Source organism: Staurois parvus, unplaced genomic scaffold, assembly GCF_062004578.1.
Source record: "Staurois parvus isolate SC_StPar_1 unplaced genomic scaffold, SC_StPar_1.0 ptg000175l, whole genome shotgun sequence".
NCBI classification, from domain to species: Eukaryota; Metazoa; Chordata; class Amphibia; order Anura; family Ranidae; genus Staurois; species Staurois parvus.
The window spans coordinates 10,576,803-10,596,238 of record NW_028317971.1 but is presented as its reverse complement, the minus strand read 5'-3'; the positions used below and the strand labels follow the sequence as shown (position 1 = coordinate 10,596,238).

The window sequence follows — 19,436 nt, the reverse complement described above, 5'->3', positions numbered from 1 at the left end:
CAGCCTAAATATAGGTGAAATATAGCATCTGTCCAACACCCATCCTTGGCGTCCTGTACAACATATATAATATTATAATAGTATATTACCGTAGCGTATCCTTCTTCCGAGCAGGATAAACTAACTAGGAGAACTGAGGAATTCAGCACCTGAAATCAAAGTTAAAAATAAACTTAAGCCTCATTCATTCTATGATGTTTAAAGATCAACAGCTTTAAGAGGACCACTAATCATGAGTCTATACAATTGTACTTAGCACTGATCCCTTGTACCTCTCGGTCTAGAGTTTTTCCTGATGACACATTGAGCCAGACGTTCTTCCCATCCAAGTAAAACCAGTCAGCATCTGTACCACTCAGACAGAGCTTTACTGTGCTGGTCACTGGGTCCCCGAACATGCTAAGATTAGCCACAAATGTCCCATTAGGGCTGTTTTCCATAATCTCTGTGAAGATATTACTACCACTAGAGCACTGATCTCCTGAGTACAAAAAAGGTGCAGAGATATTGTTAGTATATGAAAATGTGGAGTCATGCAAAGTCATACATTAAAGGTCTGACACTTTATTTTACAAAGTCTGATATGGATTATGCTGGTATGCAATGTGTAAATGGAAAACAAATACATTATATCTCATTTATCTATAAAGCTCTGATAAGTTATGCAGTGTATAAATTACATAAATAGCTGACCTGTAGGAGCTTACAATCAAATGTCCCAAAAATAATTATAAAAGCACACAAACTATGCACTAACTGCATGGATTTTCTATGTACGTTTTTGACCAAACAGTAGTGTTAGTGGTAGAAAATAAACTCAAAACGCCAGTATTGCAAGAGAAGCCTACCAACCACTCAGCCACTGTACCTCCTACATTGTTATAAAATGGTTTAATTCTCCTGGGGAGATATCTCTTTTGGAGTTCTTAGCTGTCTAACATCTGTTATTGCCCATGCGAGGGTCCCTGTTGGATTTTGTATTATTTTTTGTGTGTGTTTGGCCTCATTCACATGGGCATACTTAAGCATGAACCCATGCAAGAGCTGTCCTTGCCTGCATGGGGTGCATCAGCGTGCAGGCAGTCCCACTAATGTCAATTGGCATGTAGTGGCTGCCACGAACACATCCACTGCTGCCAGTTTGACATCCATGTGGGTGAGTGTCCCTGAACTTACACTGTCTACATTTGGGGATCTGCAGCAACCTGGATTTCAAATTGGGAGCATCAGCTGTGTTCATGCATCCACTGTGTCCCAATTGACATGAATGGGACTGCCTACACACAGAGGCAATGAGCACCTGTGAATCCCATGTGAGCAAATTCAGCCCTATGCGTGAGTGTACACTTAAGTACACCTGTGTGAACAAAGCATTATGGAGAAGGCAACAGGAAAAGCTGGAATGTGTAAAGATGGTCGAAATCATGCAAGCAGAGTTGGGAGATGCAATTGGGTTACCCAAGACATATCAGGAACTAACCTAGCTCTACAGGCTTCATCTATACCTAAAATATCACGTTTGGGTGAATTGGCACGAACCATAAATACGGTAGAAACTTTTTCTCAGTGCACATAACACACGTTCTATTTAAAAAATATCTTTAAATGCTGTTCTTGAGTTTTGTGGTCATGCTTAATTTCATCAGAGTATTGGCTCTCTCTTCCCAGTTATCTTGTCCCCACTCTATAATTTGCATACAGTACCTGAAGTAATTTGGAAAGTAAGGCTGACTGTCAATAATAGGATTTCAGCTGAGGGAAGCATGGCCACAGTGTCCTGATCTTCAGTGCAAAGTTTCCAAGCTCTGGCAAATGAAAATACAGCTGATGTTAGGCACAGTGAATGAGAAGGATTTCAGGATAACAGCACTGACACCATATTGAATATGTCAACACCCTACAACTACAAGTCATCGATAAAAAGCAACAGCGTAAAGTACTTCTACTATCTAGGTATGGCGTGATGGTTTTATTAAAGCTGAACTCCAGCCTTATCTTCACTCTTGCACAGTTGTACAGGTTTCTCTCCTCCTTAATTGCTTCCTCTGATTTCCTTGCACGCTGTGAGCTTCTCACAGTGTACATTGGAAGATGCAGAAAGTCAGATGGAACCTGGCTGGGGGAGCCCGAATAGAAAAGTGTATCCCAAATTATTCAGCAGTTTATTTTTCAAGGCTGTTCAGACCCTGGCATGCAACTCCACATTTGGTGGACTTGCCCTGTAGTCCAATGTTTCTGGAAGGCTATATTTGAACTAGCTTCCAAACTACTTGAGACTACTATACAGCCGGGCCCAGCCATGGCTCTCCTAAACCTGAAACCAGACTTGGTTACACAGACCCAAATCTTTACAACTGCTAAACAAATCAAAGCTAAAGCCTGGAAATCCCCTCCTTTGTAGTTTCTGAAGCCAAACACAGAATGAATAGAACCATAATCCATGCTAAGATGGAAGCTACTGAAAAAGATACATTTCTTAAGTTTGAAAAAAGTCTGGCAAACGTGGGTCAAATATTGTTTGCCCACAGACTAAGACGAATCCTTACTAATGCCTGGGTAACTCCTTCTTTTCAGTCCTTCACCCAGCATCCCAACATTTCAAGCCACACTACTCCCATGGAACATACCTACCTTCCTGTCTCTATACCTGTTTTCTCCCTTTCTTTTTCCCAGAACTATAGACGCTACCACCATTCTCTGCCTTACCTATATACAATATCCTATATTTGTTTACTGGGCCCACTATCTCTAATGTTACTGGAAAGTGTCATATTTGCATGTAATGATCCCCAGTTATTCTCTATACAGGCTCTTGAATGTGATTACTTACCGATTATCAAGTATTTACCAATGTAGAGCTCTAATTCTCATTGTTTGTTCTCCAGTTGTATTAATGGACACGTTTTGACTCGAACCAATACCTTTGTAACTGAGGGTTCATGATTGTTATCTATTATTCTGCTTAAACTTATTAAACAGATTTGATAAGAACTTGGCAGGGGGATGTCCATCATCAGCTAGCCCTTTTCTCCCCAGTTTTATTGCCCGTTAACTGCCCCTGTCATTCACTGGATTTCAGTCCTGCCAATTATATAGGCCTGGCATCACATGTGGGCATAACCACAGCGTCTTGTTTTCAGGAAGTTATCTGCAACACCCTGCCAGCAGCAACCCCCCCCCCCCCCCCACACACACACACACCAGCCATGATCTGTCTGCATTGCTCAGAAAAGCACATAGACCCACTGATCCTGTCACTGGGTGGATGTGGATGAGAGGGGGATAGAAGAACCAGGGAAGGCAAAATATAAGCAGAATAAACTTGAGCTTTAAATTAAAAGGGCTATTTTATTTTACTGTTACTCTTTTTGTAACACAAAAGTTGGAGGAACAATGCTCCATTATTGGAGTCAGAGAGAGATATAGTGCCCTATCATTGGTGTACACGAGAGGAATAGTTTCCCATCATTGCTGTTATTGTGAAGAATAGCGTCCCATCATTGGTGTCAGTGGGGGGAATAATGCCAAATCGTTGGTGTCAGTGGGAGGAATAGTGCCCCACTGTTTGTGTCAGTGGCAGGAATTATACCCCATTGTTAATGTCAGTGGGAGGAATAGTGCCCCAAGGGCTGAATAAAGGCAAGCTTAAGACCGCATCAGGCCCTTGAGACGCAGTTTGGAGACCACTGTTCTAAACCAAAGAACAAAAATGTAATATACTGCAGTTTACCACTCCTTAAAGTCTCCAGACCTTAATCTGATTGAAAATCTGTGGAGGGAGCTGAAAGTTCGAGTTGCCAAATGTCAGCCACCAAACCTTAATGACTTGGAGAGGATCTGCCAAGAGGAGTGGGCCAAAATCCCTCCTGAGATGTGTGCAAACCTGATGGCCAACTACAGGAAACGTCTGACCTCTGTGATTGCCAACAAGGGATTTGCCACCAAGTACTAAGTCATGTTTTGTGAAGGGGATCAAATACTTATTTCCCTCATGAACATGCAAATCAGTGCATAATTTGTTAGACATGCATCTCTTTTGAACTTTTTGTTGCTATTCTGTCTCTCAGTGTTACAATACACCTACCATTCGATTTTTAGACTGATCATTTCTTTGTGAGTGGGCAAACATTCAAAATCAGCAGGGGATCAAACACTTATTTCCTTCACTGTATATCTTTGGAGGAGCGGGTTGTTACCTGAGGTCAGTTAGGACCCAAGCACAGTGAGTGTTTGGCCACGGTGCATGTAGTCCAGCATTTAGCAGCAGGCCAGGGGCACAAGTGTGCTGTCCATGTTGGGGATGCAACAGCATGTACTATATACAGTATTGTGTGTTAATATCACTTGACCAGTAGATGGCACTGTACACTAAGGTTACCAGTTGTGCATATCTGTAAAACTTGTTGGTTCTTCTTCTTTTTTCTTTTATTTATCCTCTCTCTCTTCATAACCAAGATGTCTGCTGTTACAGTTTGCTGAAATGTTTTGTATGTTTGCAACTTAAGCCACACAAGTAAACCAAGTTCTGCCTCATCACAAGCTACTAGCATCTTCTCTAACACATAACCAACAATCCAGTCCTGCTGCCAGCAGCCTGTCAAACTCATAAAAGGATGCCAGCTGCAGCAGCTAGATGGGGCTGACATGTGCAATGAGTGATACTTATGCTTAGGTCAGCATGTGCATAGGTACAAAAGCCTGGAATGCAGATACCAGAATTCCAGGGCCAGTGTGAACGGGGCCTTAGTGTGTTAGGACTACAGAGCTGCTCCTCCTCTCCTCATCTCCAAACCATAAAGAGGAGGTGTTCTGTAGTTCACATAGGTAGATGGGCACAATTCTGTCAGTGCAGCACAGGTAGAGAGCTTTTTTTTTAATAAAACATACAGCACAGAATACAGACTGAACGGGAGCAAATATGAGAAGTTCATTGTCAGGGTTTACACTTTATCATGTGAATGTATATTGTGTGTTGCAGAGGTGAGTTGCTGTTTTGTCGGCAGGAATGATGTTCTTGGTAAGTGTATTAAAGACACACAGTATGTGAGTCTAATGAAGACTTCTTCCATAGGTGTGCTGCTTCCTATATGTCTGTGATAATCTCAGCAATGCTGCCTACAGATTGTTGCTGTCACTAATGACCCGTTATCCTGGGGATTAGAATCTTTAAAGCTGTAGACTTGTCACCCCGTCCTGTGTGTTGACTGAGCATGACATACAGGAATCCAGTGTGTGTGACAAGATCATCTCTAGGCCAGCGCCACACACATTATAGATGAACAGCAAGCCGCCATGATAATTGTTAGAAAGACTGACAATCCTTCAAATACCATCATAGAAGTGGACTGAACACATATTCAATGCTTTGTGTGGGAGGTTTATTACAGTACCTGTGGACTGTATATGATTGACTGGTTCTAACAATAAATGAGAAAAAAAAAATCGCACATAGCAGCCAATTAACTTTTTCTTGACTGGTCACTAAAGTCATAAACCAGCTCTGCTGCATCTTTCCTGTTATGTAGCTGTTGTCAGACAAAACAAAGGTGTAAACAATGAAAAATGAGGGCTCTAACATAGGAGCCTGAAAGCATGGGCATGCGGACGCCATCCCTCCATATTTAAAATTGAAAATAAAAAATAAATAAAAAAAGTCTCAGAAATAGGTAGAAATTTAAGTTAGGGCCCCTTTAAGAAATCAGTTAAGAATAAAAGCAGGAAGAGATTAAAGAGGAGCTCCACCCAAAAGGGGAAGTTCCTCATTAAGGACTGCTCCCCCACTCCCCATTAAATATTGGCAACTTTAGGGGGCGGGGGGGGAGCGGGTACCCGAATTTGACAAGTACCTGCTCCCACTTCTGGTCTGATCGCTTAGGCGATCGGAAATGGAAGTTATCCTCCCACCCTTTCTGTAGCCTTTTGGGACACGTGACAGGTCCCAGAAGACTACAGGACCATTCATGAAGCGCAACGCTACTCGCGCATGCGCAGTGGGTACCCGGCTGTGAAGCCGCAAGCTATCACAGCCGGGTGCCCACACTGAAGATGCCGGCCTCCTGGAATACAAGCCGGCCGGTGAAACGGCTGCGGGACACACACCACGGGACCGAGGGACAGGTAAGTGGCTGTATTTTAAAAGTCAGCAGCTACAGTTTTTGTAGCTGCTGACTTTTATTTTTTGACAGGGTGAGTGGAACTCCGCTTTAAGCACGTGACCATGGAAAAAAGCGGGAAAACCATGTGACCTTGAAACATTCTGGAATATTGGGGGCTCATTATATAAAGGCACTCCGTGAATGAATTCTCCACAGTTGCTCAGAGTTGGCCAACGGGCTCCCCACCCTCCCGCCCTTGTCGCAAGGCACTATTTATGTGGTTTGTGTCACCTTTTCTATAGAAAAGGGGGACTTACTGATAGAATTATTTCAGATAGCTCGAGTCCTTAAAGACTGAGCACGTTTATTCATGGTTGACAATAAAGTGTAAGATGTTTGAATAAATTATATTGCAAATGTAATTTATGTTATGTAATTACCAATAAAAAAGCTGCGGGCAAAAAATGTTATGCCAAAAAAGAAATGTTGTATGTGTCATTATTTGAAATTAAATTATTTAAGTATAATTGTTCGGGGAAGAGGGATAAAGTGCGGCCTGCATTCCCTTGCCTTGTGGGGCGTATTAATGGATTATAAATAACAGTTCGATAGAACTATATGTATGATGAGGCGAAGTCATGCCCACGCCAGATCACATAGTAATAAGGAATCCAAACTTTCAAGAGAACCTGGCACCAAGCAAAACTGCTGGCATATGCAGTATGAAGTTTACTAGCACCATAAGGGCTCACTTTCCTGAGAGTTCCTGCATCTGAACTAAAGAATATGTAAATCCTAGGGGTGCTTTCACGCTGTCCTGCTGCAGTTTCCCCCGTAGTTTTCTACATGTTGCATCTTTGGATCGCTTTCAGAAAACGCACCAAAACACTGGATCTGATAGAAATCTATGGGAAAGCATGAGTAACCCACACAAAAACGACAGGTACACCACACTGCACCCATGGTGTAGGGAATCCACAGTGGGACAACGTGAAAAGGGCCTAACTGGGTGACATTAACATTGAGGGCTCATTCACACAGCCTTTCAGGGCCATCTACCATCCAGCTCAGCATATTTCTGTGGTGGGTATGGCCAGATGTTTACATTCAGCTGCAGCCATTCAGTTTGTACAAATCAATGACAGGCTGAGAGGTTCATAACGGTCCTCATGAAGTTGCACATGAAGCGATTACCTGCACTTAGGGACAAACGGCACTGAATGCAAATACTCTCATCTGTCCCTAACCACATGTAATTGCTCCATTTATGATTTATTTTCCTTTAGAAAGTACCTTCAGTCCCTTCCTCTCTCTAGAAGCGACTGCATGCCTTGCTCAGAACAGGCTTCCTGATGTAGACAATGGTGGAACATACCTGCACATTGAACATCAGAAAGGACACTTAGTCACAGGTCACACCGCTGCGATTTAAAATCGCACAATTTGTGTGCAATTTTAGCACGATTTCAGGTTCTATTTCTGAAGACTTTAATTCTACTTGTGAAGATTTTCAATGATTTCTTGTAATTTGCATTATATTGTATGTAGTAATGCAAGAACTACTTTTTAAATCGCACATGTTGAGAAACTGATATTCACATTCATTAGATGTGATTTCAGGTAGCAAATCTCACCGTTATGATTGGGCACTTAGGGGTCAACTTACTAAAGCTGAAGAGTGCAAAATCTGGTGCAGCTGTGCATAGTAGCCAATCAGCTTCTAACTTCAGCTTGTTCAATTAACCCCTTCATGCCTAAGGGTAAAACAAATCTTAAAGCCTAAGTAAAATTTTACAACTTTGACATGTGTTAGTAAAACCGTACATATCATCACAGCTACTTTATACATCCAGGTGAATTATACCGTGTTTTTTTCAGGACAAATTGGGCTTTCATTTGGTGGTAAATGGTAATGGATATCTCCTGATTTTTGTTTTTTATCAAAGGAAAACTGGCCAAAAATAACCAGTTTCCTTCAATAACCTACCACCAAAGAACAACCCAAAATAAATTCTCTAGCTCTTGATGATCGCAGCGATACCATAGAGGTGTATGTTATTTGTTGTTTGTAGCTGTACTACAGCCCAGAAACAATAGTGCATATTTTGTTTTTTGTTATTTTTTACCTAAAACACTGACACTGATTCCAATTTAAAAAAAATAAATAAATAAAAAAAATTCCTGACTTTTGACCTTGACCTTTGACCATGACCTTGACCCAAACACTAACCCTGGCACTGAAGATCAAACCTTGATCTAGGTATTTTTTCTTAATTTTTTCATTTATTTTTCAATATTTATTTATCTTTTTTTTTTTTTTTTTTTTTTACACACGAGGTGTTTTTTTCCCGCTTTGCAAGGAGAAAAAGAGATACAATGTATCTCTCTCCTCCATTCAGAGAAAAAAAAAATCAAGGGGCAGGCTTCATAGTGACTGATAACTGTGATATTCAATCAGAGGATATTACAGCGATCATGTGATCTGGAATCTGGAGTCCCGGGTCCCAATCGTTAGAACGTGACTCGGGGCTCTCAGTGACACCCTAGTCTTCGTGCTGGGAGAGTGCTGTGCGGCACGTTCTCAGCACAAAGACAGGTATGCAAATATGCGGCCCCACGGAAAAAAGCCCAGTTCTGTGAGACCACATATTTGTGAAGGGGTTAAGCTTTGGCAACAATCTGGAAGCTGATTGGTTTCTATACAGAGCTGCATGAGATTTTGCACTCTCCAGTTTTAGTAAATCAACCCCTCAATGTCTCTAATGTAAGTAAATGCCACAGGATGTCAATACAGAAGAGCAACTGGGAGACTGGGATAAAGCATTGTTACCCCATAACGGGAAGGAAAACCCTTAATGAAAGGATTACTAGCTGGTATTTAATTAAAGCTGCAGATATTAAAAAATATTGAAAATGACCTTTGCATAACATGTTAAAGATTATATGAGATTTTAGTGATTGGGATGAGGTGATTGTAACTGTATTAGTGCATTTGCATCAGGAACAATTGAGTACTGTCCGTGATACTTTTTTAATTTATTTGCACTAACATACAATTTTGAGGACAACCTTTTTGGGAATGTCCCCTTCTTCAGGTCTAAGCAGTACTGAAACAAAGATTTAGCAGAATGTTGGAAGAAATGTAGGGAATGGTAAAAAAAAACAAAACAGAGAAAAGATACAGCAAAAGCAAAGTCTGGGGGGGGGGGGGGGGCAACACTAGCAGAGGCAGTCATGCTTGAGCTGCTAGTCATAAAACTGTTGGATAATGAGTGAGGAATCCCATGTCCAAATTCAGGCCGTTATCTCTTGTGTCAAATAGAATTATCATAGTTCAAAAGTTTTTCTTTCCTGAATGGATTTGAAATTTCCTTTAAGAACTAAAATATTGAGGTCTTCCATAATGTGGTCCGGTTGTGTGAAATGGTGTCCTACAGGTGTGCAGAGGTCATCTTCTTTGTGTTCCTTGATGGTATGTCTGTGCAAATTCATCCTTGTTTGCAACTTCTGTCCTGTTTCGCCAACATAAGATCCTTTGTTACATTTTCTGCACTGGATAAGGTACACAACATTACTGGAGGTTCAGCTGTATGATCCGGAGATATTGAAGATCCCTTTTGAGTGTCTGACACTTTTTGATGTATTGATTTGGTTGCACAGTTTGCAGCGTTTCTAGTGATTGGGATTAAATCGACTTTACAGAACAAGTCCCAATTTCATTTTTAGCAATGTGCTCTGCTCCCCAGGGGACAAAATACATGTAGTACTTTGTTCCATCTTCCTATGTGATGTCTAAGGGTAGCCAGGGGCGTATTTACCAGAAGGCAAACAAGCATTTGCCTAGGGCGGCATTTTTTAGGGGGGCAGTGCTGCCCCCTGGAAGAAGGGACTGTAGAGGGGATTAGGTGGGATCTGAGAGAGGCTGCTGGCTGCTTGATGGTTTATGCAGAGCCCAACTCTCATTCCCTAGGATATCTGGAGCTGTGATGGTGAGTTTTTTTCTCTCTCTCGCCAGGTGGTGAAGGCGGTGTTTGGGGAGCAATGGTAGTGTAAGGCTCTTTTGCATGGGGGGCAGGGGTGTTGTTGCTCAATGTCTCAGGCTCTCTCCTCCACGGGGGGGGCGTTGGTTGGTGTCAGGCTCTCTCCACAGGGAGGTGTGGGGGTGGCAGATTTTTTTGTTGCCTAGGGCAGCACAAAACCTACATACACCACTGAGGGTAGCTGTAAGGTTGGACTGGATACCCCTACTCCTTTCACAACCGCCCAACAACGCAGCTAGCAAGCAGATGGCTGCTCTAACAAATGGTCCTTTTCTCCATTTTCAGGCACTTGCCTTGAACTTTTATTGCTGACACACACACACACACACACATTTCATATGAGACGCTTGTCTCGGTAAGTGCTTGGAGACAGAGAAAAATGTTGTCTGTCAAAACAGCCGTCTCCTTGTTAGCTGCATTGTCGGACATCTGTGAAGGGAGGAGGGGTGCCTTGGACAGCACATAGTAAGACAGGACAAAGTATATATACCTTAGTATATATATGTACTTTGTCCCCTGGAGAACAGAACACATTAAAAGAAACCTGCAGTGAGAATTTAATATTTCAGTGCATTTTGAATGTGTTATTCACACAGAGCTATATTCTAGATTCTAGATTCTAGATTCTATGGAACTTTCTGCTATAGACTTGTTTTACAAGCAGTGCCCTCAGATGACGATTTTATGCCGATGATTACTCAACAATGGTATCTTAAATGTAAAAAACAAAACACATTTCTTGTTGAATGTGTTCTACAACACTGTGTTCTTGCTTATTATCTAACAAACTAACATTTAACTATCATAAGGCAAAACAGGACATTTTTCATTTTAGACTGAATTGTTTTAAGTTCACCTTTTGGATTTTGGAGTGAAATGAGATCTCAGCAGCAGCAGGTAGCTGTAGATCCTAAATCTGGCTATTTATGGGAACCTGTTAGAAGAGCTGTTAACAATCTCCTATCTGTCCAAGCCAAGCCTCCTCTCCAGTGCGGGAGGCTGCCAATACTTGACGTCTGGTATTGGTGTCAATTCTGGGATAAGCTCAGGGGAGTATTTACCACAAGGCAAACAAGGCACTTGCCTAGGGTGGCATTTTTCAGGGGGTCAGCACGTCCACCCCAGAAGAAGGGATGAAAGAAGGGACATGCGCGCCACAGGAACCAGGTGGGATCCGAGAGAAGTTGCGGGCTGCTTGATGGTGTATGAAGAGCCAGACCGTCATTCCCGGGGATGTCCGGAGCTGTGAAGACGAGTGTCTTTTTCTCTCTATTGCCAGGGGGGTTAATGGAAATCTCTCCCAGGTGGGGGGCAGGGGTGTTGTTGGTCAATGTCAGGCTCTCTCCACAGGAGGGGGAAGGGGGGTGGTGTTGGTCGGTGTCCGTGGGGGCAGACAAGTTTTGCGTTGCCTAGGGCAGCACAAAACCTAAATACACCACTGGATAAGCTGTGTTCTTCCCTGCAACAAGCACTACTTTTGGGATTGGTTAATGGCTAATGATAGCTTTTCTTACAGATTCCCTTCAAAGTGTCTGTTAAGCTGGTCATATTATGGTTAGTTTTTTTTCCGTTCAGCCAGGGGACTAACATAAAAAACTAACAGAGTGGATGGAGGAATACTCCACCACAGGGGCAGACTGACCATTCGAGCACTGCCTGAGGGCCCGAGGACAGTAGGGGGCCCCATGAAATGCACCTAGTACCTTTTTTATAGGCTTTTTTGGGTGTGCTTTGATTTGAGCAAGGACACAGGGGCCCCATGATCCCCTATTGCCCGGGGGCCCCATGAATTGTCAGTCCGCCCCTGCTCCACCAGGACCATTGTCTTAGAATACACTAATCAGTGACTGCAGCTGCTGATGGAAGAAAATTTTCCAAAATGTCCCTTTGAAAGAAGTCGATTAAACAGTAAACTTCAGTCGAGTTGTGATGGCTACGCACTGATTGAAATTCATTTGGTCCCTGCTGAACAGGCCAAATTTTTATCAGTGTATGGCCATCCTAAACCCTTGTGTATAAACGGCGTTTGCCCAACTTACCTAGATGCCTTTCTTCCCGGCAGCTTCGTTTTTGCAACAAAAAAATGTGATGCTTGTAAACGCATCTAGACGCGTCATGTGCTTGGGTGTTAATTCATTTAATTGGCCAGAATAATAACTGATTCTAGCTATTGACATGAATTAACGTTCAAGTGCTCACCTAGAGTTTACAAGAGTCAAGTGTTTTGTCTGCCAAAAGGCTCCTACTCGTGGACGCGTTGGCAATGGTTTTTTTTCCTGCCTCCAAACACCTCTAAATGCCTATGTGTGCAGGGGCATTTAGAGGCAGAACAAAAAAAATGCCAGACACCTCTAACAGAAAAGAGCATTTGACCATCTTTCCTAGATGCCTTTCCTCCTGGCAGCTGCGCTTTGGCAGGAAAAACGTTTGACACTTGTAAATGCGTTTAGACGCATTTAGGTGTGTCAGGCGCTTGGGTGCTAATTCTTTTTTATAGGCAAGAATAATAATTTATTCTAGCTATTGAGATGAATTAACATTCAAGTGCTCGCCTAGACTTTACAAGAGTCAAGTGTTTTGTCTGCCAAAAGGCTGCTACTCCTGGATGCATTGGCAGTGTTTTTTTTCCTGCCTCCAAACACCTCTAAATGCCTATGTGTTCAGGGGCATTTAGACACAGAACAAAAATAAATGCCAGACACCTCTAACAGCAGCGATAATAATGTCCATTATGTATGAGGCCTTAGAATCAGTTGGATGCTTGCTGTTATCTCTGTTTTGTAATCTCTTGTTTAGGGTATAGTGGGGTTGATGTACTAAAGACAAATAAACTGTGCACTTTGCAAGAGCAGTTGCACTCTGCAAGGGAATTTGCTCCAGAGCTTAGTAAATGAGGGGAAACTCTACTGATTTCCATCGTCAAATCATGCGAAATCAAAAATGCAGTTTTGTTAAACTTTTCTTTGGATGTAATTTGGCATTCTTTGCAAAGTGAAGCTTCACTTCATTTACTAAGCTCTGGAGCAAATTCCCTTGCAGAGTGCAATTGCACATGCAAAGTGCACGGTCTATTTTCCTTTAGTAAATCAACCCTGATGACTAACAGATCAGGTTTTCTTGTCACTGTTGTTCAGCATATCAGGGTAATGACCTTTAATTATTTTAAGATTTTTAGGGTATATGGTAAGGTGATTGTAGCCATATTAGTCCACTTCCAACAAGCACAGGTGAGCACTGTCTGTGATACATTTTTGTGATACATTATTTTGTGCACAAATAGTTACTTTTTCAGGATAGGCTTCTTCTAAGGTCAAAGCAGTACTAAAACAAAAAGGTTTAGCAAAATGTTATATCTTGTTAAACATTTTGGAGAATAATATGTAGAATAATAAAAAAAAAATCTGCAGAAGACACTTTAAAACACAACTGTATTGAAAACTTTTTGTTTGATTTGATGTTCTTTTTTAAGTTTTTGACAGCACAGGAAAGGATTATAATCTCTTTTAGACATTTTAGGCATTTTGTCTTGTGTCCACATTGAAGATATTCTGTCAATTTTTATCCTGGGTACCACACAGGAAGTGTGTTCCTAACAGGAACACAGACAGAAATAAAAGCCCAACAAAGGTACTAACACGTTCACACTCTGTCTGTGCCCCTATATGAGAAATTCATCACACTTCCTGTCAAGGTAACCACGCAGGAAGTGAGGGGAATCTTCTCCACTGGGGTCACACATTGCAATATTACCAGACAGAGAGGAACAGGAAGAGGTTATAACCAGGGCCGTTGATAGACTATTTTGCACCCTAAGCAAGACCAGTTACTTGTAACCCCCCCCCCCCCCAAAAAAAGTCTAAATTCTCAAAAACAGTAGAAAATATTAAAACAACAAAACAGGAAACTGCTAAATTTCTTTTAATTTGCAAAAATAAGTGCCATAAGATGCCACCAGTACCAATATTAAAGAGAAAAGAATATATTAACCAAATATAAATTATCTGTATTAACCAATCAGACAGAGAAACAAACAAACAAAAAAAAAAGACAGAGTTACAAATGTCTCATAAAAGTTTCTGTTTCAGACACATCAACATTTCGTGCCTTTTCCTTTGCAAATATTTTTACCAATTCCCTCCCAGGCTCTGTTAATCAGTATCACGGATGGGTTGTATCTGTGGCTGGCAGTGGCAGGGTGACAGTTGCAGCGAGTGGAGGATGATAGATCCACACTCTGAGAGATCCCAGGCTGGAATTCAACAGGCAATGGGGGGAGATAAAGTGTTGTGACAGCAGGCAGCCCAGCCCACACACGCAGAGGACACCCGAACTGAGCGATCCCACACAGTGACAAATCTGACACAACACACCACCAAAAACAATGACACAGTTCAGCAGGCCCAGTGGGCACTAGAAGAGCAGGCTGTGTGGGATCGCGAATCTGATGATGTCATCATACACTGACATTGCACATGTGATGGTCAACCGGGTCAGACTTACACAGACACGAGACATCACATCAGAGGCAGACTCAGACATTACCTTCCTCCGCAGGCACAGCTCTGCTGATAAATGGGAAGAGAAGGGCTGGAACTCCACAGTGATCAGCAGCCACCAGCCGGCTTGCATTAAAGTTCTGAGTCCCGAGAGAGGAACACTGGAAGGAGTGGCAACTCAGTTGCTACACTGGCCACAGACATCTGGCATCTTCCTCTCTCCTTTCTTCTTCCCCCTCTGCCACCCCTTCCCTCAGCTGAAGGATCATTCATGGCTCAGCAGCATCCCACACAGAAAGAGTGCTGGCCTATGCTGTGCCCAGGCTCCCCTAGACAGCAGTGCGCCCTAGGCGGCTGCCTAGTTTGCCTAGTGGAAGCACCAGCCCTGGTTATAACCGTTACAAACCCTATCCTAAACTACAACAACTGTTTATCTAGACTTCTGCTGTAATGTTTCACAATGCATTCAATATTAAATGAACTGAAAAATCGGGTATGCTTAGGCTTTTTTCAAGACAGAACAAAAAGCAATAAGGAGCATCCCACTTCCTAAAAGTACAATGCTGTGAGAGGTATTTATATTAAAATCTAATTGTTTTTTTATTTGCATACACATTGCTCATTGTCTAAGGTTACATCCACATTCATGGGATTCATTTTAGTTGTGTTTTCTAGATATTTTATAAGCATTGATATTTTTAGGACATTGCACATACCACAGACATTTGAATATAGCCAAATTAAACCAAGTCTACTTGATTTTGCAATTGCAAGAAATCAATGAGAACACAAACAACATATTTTCAGATAGAATCAAGCTACTAGATAATTAATGGGAATGTCTGACCACTGCGTTCTAAACATACTCTAACTCTAGTTGCTGGAAATCAGCTTATTAGATACTCAACCTGCTCAGAAGTCAACACTTTCTAACTTCTTGGGTAAATGTTTTGGCCTCTCCGTAGTCCTGGCATGACTCGATGCTCCTACAATGTGACTGTGCCCATATCCAGGTAAGGGGTCAGCTAGATCTTTCAGTAGAGCTGGTGGCCTGTAAAAGGGAAGCAGCAGAAAGGAGATATAGCTCATCAGAGAGCTTATAGTAATACCAACGTGGGGAGGGAAGAACATCTGCTAAGAAAGAGAGGAGGAGGGAACACACTAGGAGAAAATGAACAGAGAGAAAAAGTGAATAGTAGAGTAAGTGAATGGCTCAGGATATGTAATAACGTGGTGAAAAGTGAAAAAAATAATACTTTCAGGACATTAATGAGTGTAATTTAAAGGAGAAGAATCCTGAAAATGTAATACAGTAGCTTGGTGAGGGACCCATTTTGGCCTGTGATTAATATATAGAATGTACAGTGACACAAGCTTTCCTTTATAATTTCTAGAAGTTGACTTTTGTAGGCAATGCAATCTGATCCACCAATGGACATACCAATGATGTGCAAATCCACCAGAAACTAGACAGAGCTATTTGTAAAAGGAGTGGGACACCAAGGTTGGCAGGGGAAGCTCCATAAATTATGGTTTGCAGCTGGAGATCCCAAGAGATGGTAGGAGCCAGCAATGTTGCTTTCTCATATACTATATTGCCAAAAGTATTGGGATGCCTGCCTTTGCACACACATGAACTTTAATGGCATCCCAGTTTTAGTCCGTTGGGTTCAATATTGAGTTGGCCAACCCTTTGCAGCTAAAATACCTTCAACTCTTCTGGAAAGGCTGTCCACAAGGTTTAAGAGTGAGTCTATGGGAATGTTTGACCATTCTTTCAGAAGCGCATTTGTGAAGTCAGACACTGATGTCGGATGAGAAGGCCTGGCTCACAGTCTCCGCTCTAATTCATCCCAAAGGTGTTCTGTTGGGTTGAGGTCAGGACTCCGTGCAGGCCAGTAAAGTTACTCCACCCCAAACTTGCTCATCCATGTATTTATGAACCTTGCTTTGTGCACTGATACACAGTCATGTTGGAACAGGTAGGGGCCATCCCCAAACTGTTCCCACAAAGTTGGGAGCATCGTCCAAAATGTCTTGGTAGGCTGACACTTTAAGAGTTCCCTTCACTGGAACTAAGGGACCAAGCCCAACCCCTGAAAAACAACCCCCCCCACCATAATCCCCCCTCTACCAAACTTTACACTTGGCACAATGCAGTCAGGCAAGTACCGTTCTCCTGGCAACCGCCTAACCCAGACATGTCCACTGGATTGCCAGACAGAGAAGCGTGCTTCGTCATGCCAGAGAACACATCTCCACTGCGATAGAGTCCAGTGGTGGCGTGCTTTGCATCTGACACTTTGCATTGCACTTGGTGATGTAAAGCTTGGATGCAGCTGCTTGTCTATGGAAGCCCATTCCATGAAGCTCTCCACACACTGTTGTTGTGCTAATCTGAAGGCCACATAAAGTTTGGGGGACCTTAGCTATTGACTCTGCAGACAGTTGGCGACTTTGCTTACTGTGCGCTACAGCATGCGCTGACCCCGCTCTGTCATTTTATGTTGCCTACCACTTTGTGGCTGAGTTGCTGTTGTTCCCAGTTGCTTCCACTTTGTTATAATACCACTAACAGTTGAGCGTGGAATATTTAGTAGCAATGAAATTTCACAGATGGACTTATTGCACAGGTGGCAACCTATCACTACCATGCTTGAATTCACTGAGTTCCTGAGAGCGACTCATCCTTTCACAAATGTTCGTAGAAGCAGTCTGCATGCCTAGGTACTTGATTTTATACACCTGTGGCCATGGAGGTGATTCGAACACCTGAATCCAATACTTTTGACAATATTGTATATTTGCAAATGTGTGCAACAAAACCCTCTGTTTTTAATGTGAATTGTTAGACAGGGTCAATTTGGTTTATTTGCAGGCTAGCTAGTAAGTGAGCTTGGAAAGTTTTGTTTGTTTGTGATGTGCGTTGCCCTTCCATATGCACCTTACTGCAAAGGTTAGTTTTAAATTGGGGTGGTTGCCATCTTTTTGTATAGCTTGTTTGCTGATTTGGTTTGGGGATACATTGGATGCCTCTTGCTGCCATTGTGCTGGGCGTCCAATGTGTCCCTGTGCCTTTAAGGAGGAATGGGTTCCCTCCGGGCAAACCTGCCCTTAATTTATCCCCTACTATATGCTCCAAATTGGAGACTCTAAAAAATATAGAGTTAGGAGCACAGTATTCAGAGGAGCCTTGGGCACTGAGGCTTCCACATATAATTGCAATTGTGTGCAACTAAGCCCTTTGTTTTTAACGTGAATTGTTAGACAGGGTCAATTTGATTTGTTTGTAGGCTGGCTGGTAAATGTGCTAGGAAATTATTGTTGGTTCCATGTATGCCTTACTTCAAAGGCTAGTTATAAATTGGGGTGGTCACCATCTTTTTATATAGCTTTGTTCACTGGTGAGGTGGGGGGGCATATACCTCTAATAACCATTGAAAATATTTGCACTCCCTTAAGAAAATTCTGAATTCCATGGTTTGATTGTGGAAATGTATTTGAAACAATGCAATGGTTAAAGCTACTTTCATGAAGCCACTCCTAAGAACATTAAAATAGGTATATACAGTACAGTATACAGTGTAAGGGATGTTTTTGACTGATTTTAAAGGAGTTATTAAACACTTCCAGTTTGTAGATTTTTACCTAAAGGCTGCTTTTTAAAACACATAAAAAATCTCTCTGAAGTGTAAAATAGTAAATCACATCTAACAGACATTTAGGTTCATTAACCACTTGCCCTCCAGGGGATTTATCCTCCTTCTTGATCAGGCCATTTTTATGGCGCTGTTACTTTAACTGACAATTGCGCGGTCATGCAACGCTGCACCCAAATGAAATATGTGTCCTTTTTTTCCCCACAAATGGAGCTTTCTTTTGGTAATATTTGATCTCTTGTGCGGTTTTATTTTTTGCACTACAAACAAAAAAAGAATGACAGTTTTGAGAAAAAAAACAATATTTTTGACTTTTTGGTATTAAAAATGTCTAGTAAAAAAATTAAAAAAATCTACTTTCATTATAAATTTAGGACAAAATGTATTCTGCTACATTTCTTTGCTAAAAAAATCCCAATACGTGTAAATTAATTGGTTTACATGACAGTTACAGCATCTACAAATGGCGTTATATATTCTGGAATTTTTATTTTTTTTGTAATACTAGTAATGGCGGCGATCAGCGACTTATAGTGGGACTGCGGGAATGTGGTGGGTATTCTGACACTGGGGGAGAACTGACTAACTGTCACTGACATCCTCAGTGACACTAATACAGTGATCAGTGCTAATAAAAAGCACTGACACTGTACTAATGGTACTGGGCAGGAAGGGGTTAACATCTGGGGCGATCAAATGGTTAACTGTGTGCTGTGTGTGTTTTACTGTGTGTTGTGCTTTACTATGTAAGCACGCTGCTTTGTATGGCTCTGTTATGCAGAGCCATACAAAGCAGTGTGCTGGTAGCTGACAGGGGAGAGATCTGTATTGTTTACATAATACTCGGTGATTGTCATGTGCCGGCGGGGAATCACTGGTGATTGACAGCTGAAGCTGCCTATGGTGCCCCCTACCTAGAAAAACAAAATCATGTATATATACGTGATTTTGCGCAGCCCTGCCGCCCTGTAACAGTAGTTCTGCTATAGGGCGGTCGGGAAGCTGTTAAAACACACATGCTAAAAACATGCTTCAAGTTATGCACACATGTATTATTATTATTATAATACAGGATTTATACAGCATCAACAGTTTGCGCAGCTCTTTACAAAATAGAGAGACGGTATGGTTTACAAAACAATGCAA

General features: G+C 42.0%; 1 protein-coding gene across 1 annotated transcript in view; it reads right to left on the bottom strand.

The window, feature by feature from the left end:
- The window catches only part of LOC149462428 (cadherin-related family member 5-like), a 186,808-nt gene that overhangs the window by 71,507 nt on the left and 95,865 nt on the right, over window positions 1-19,436 (bottom strand). The window contains exons 2-3 of the mRNA XM_089677000.1: window positions 273-481; window positions 90-149 (exon numbers count right to left, since the gene is read on the bottom strand). Of these exons, the coding sequence (XP_089533126.1) occupies window positions 90-149; window positions 273-481 (269 nt within the window). The remainder of the gene's footprint in view (window positions 1-89; window positions 150-272; window positions 482-19,436) is intronic.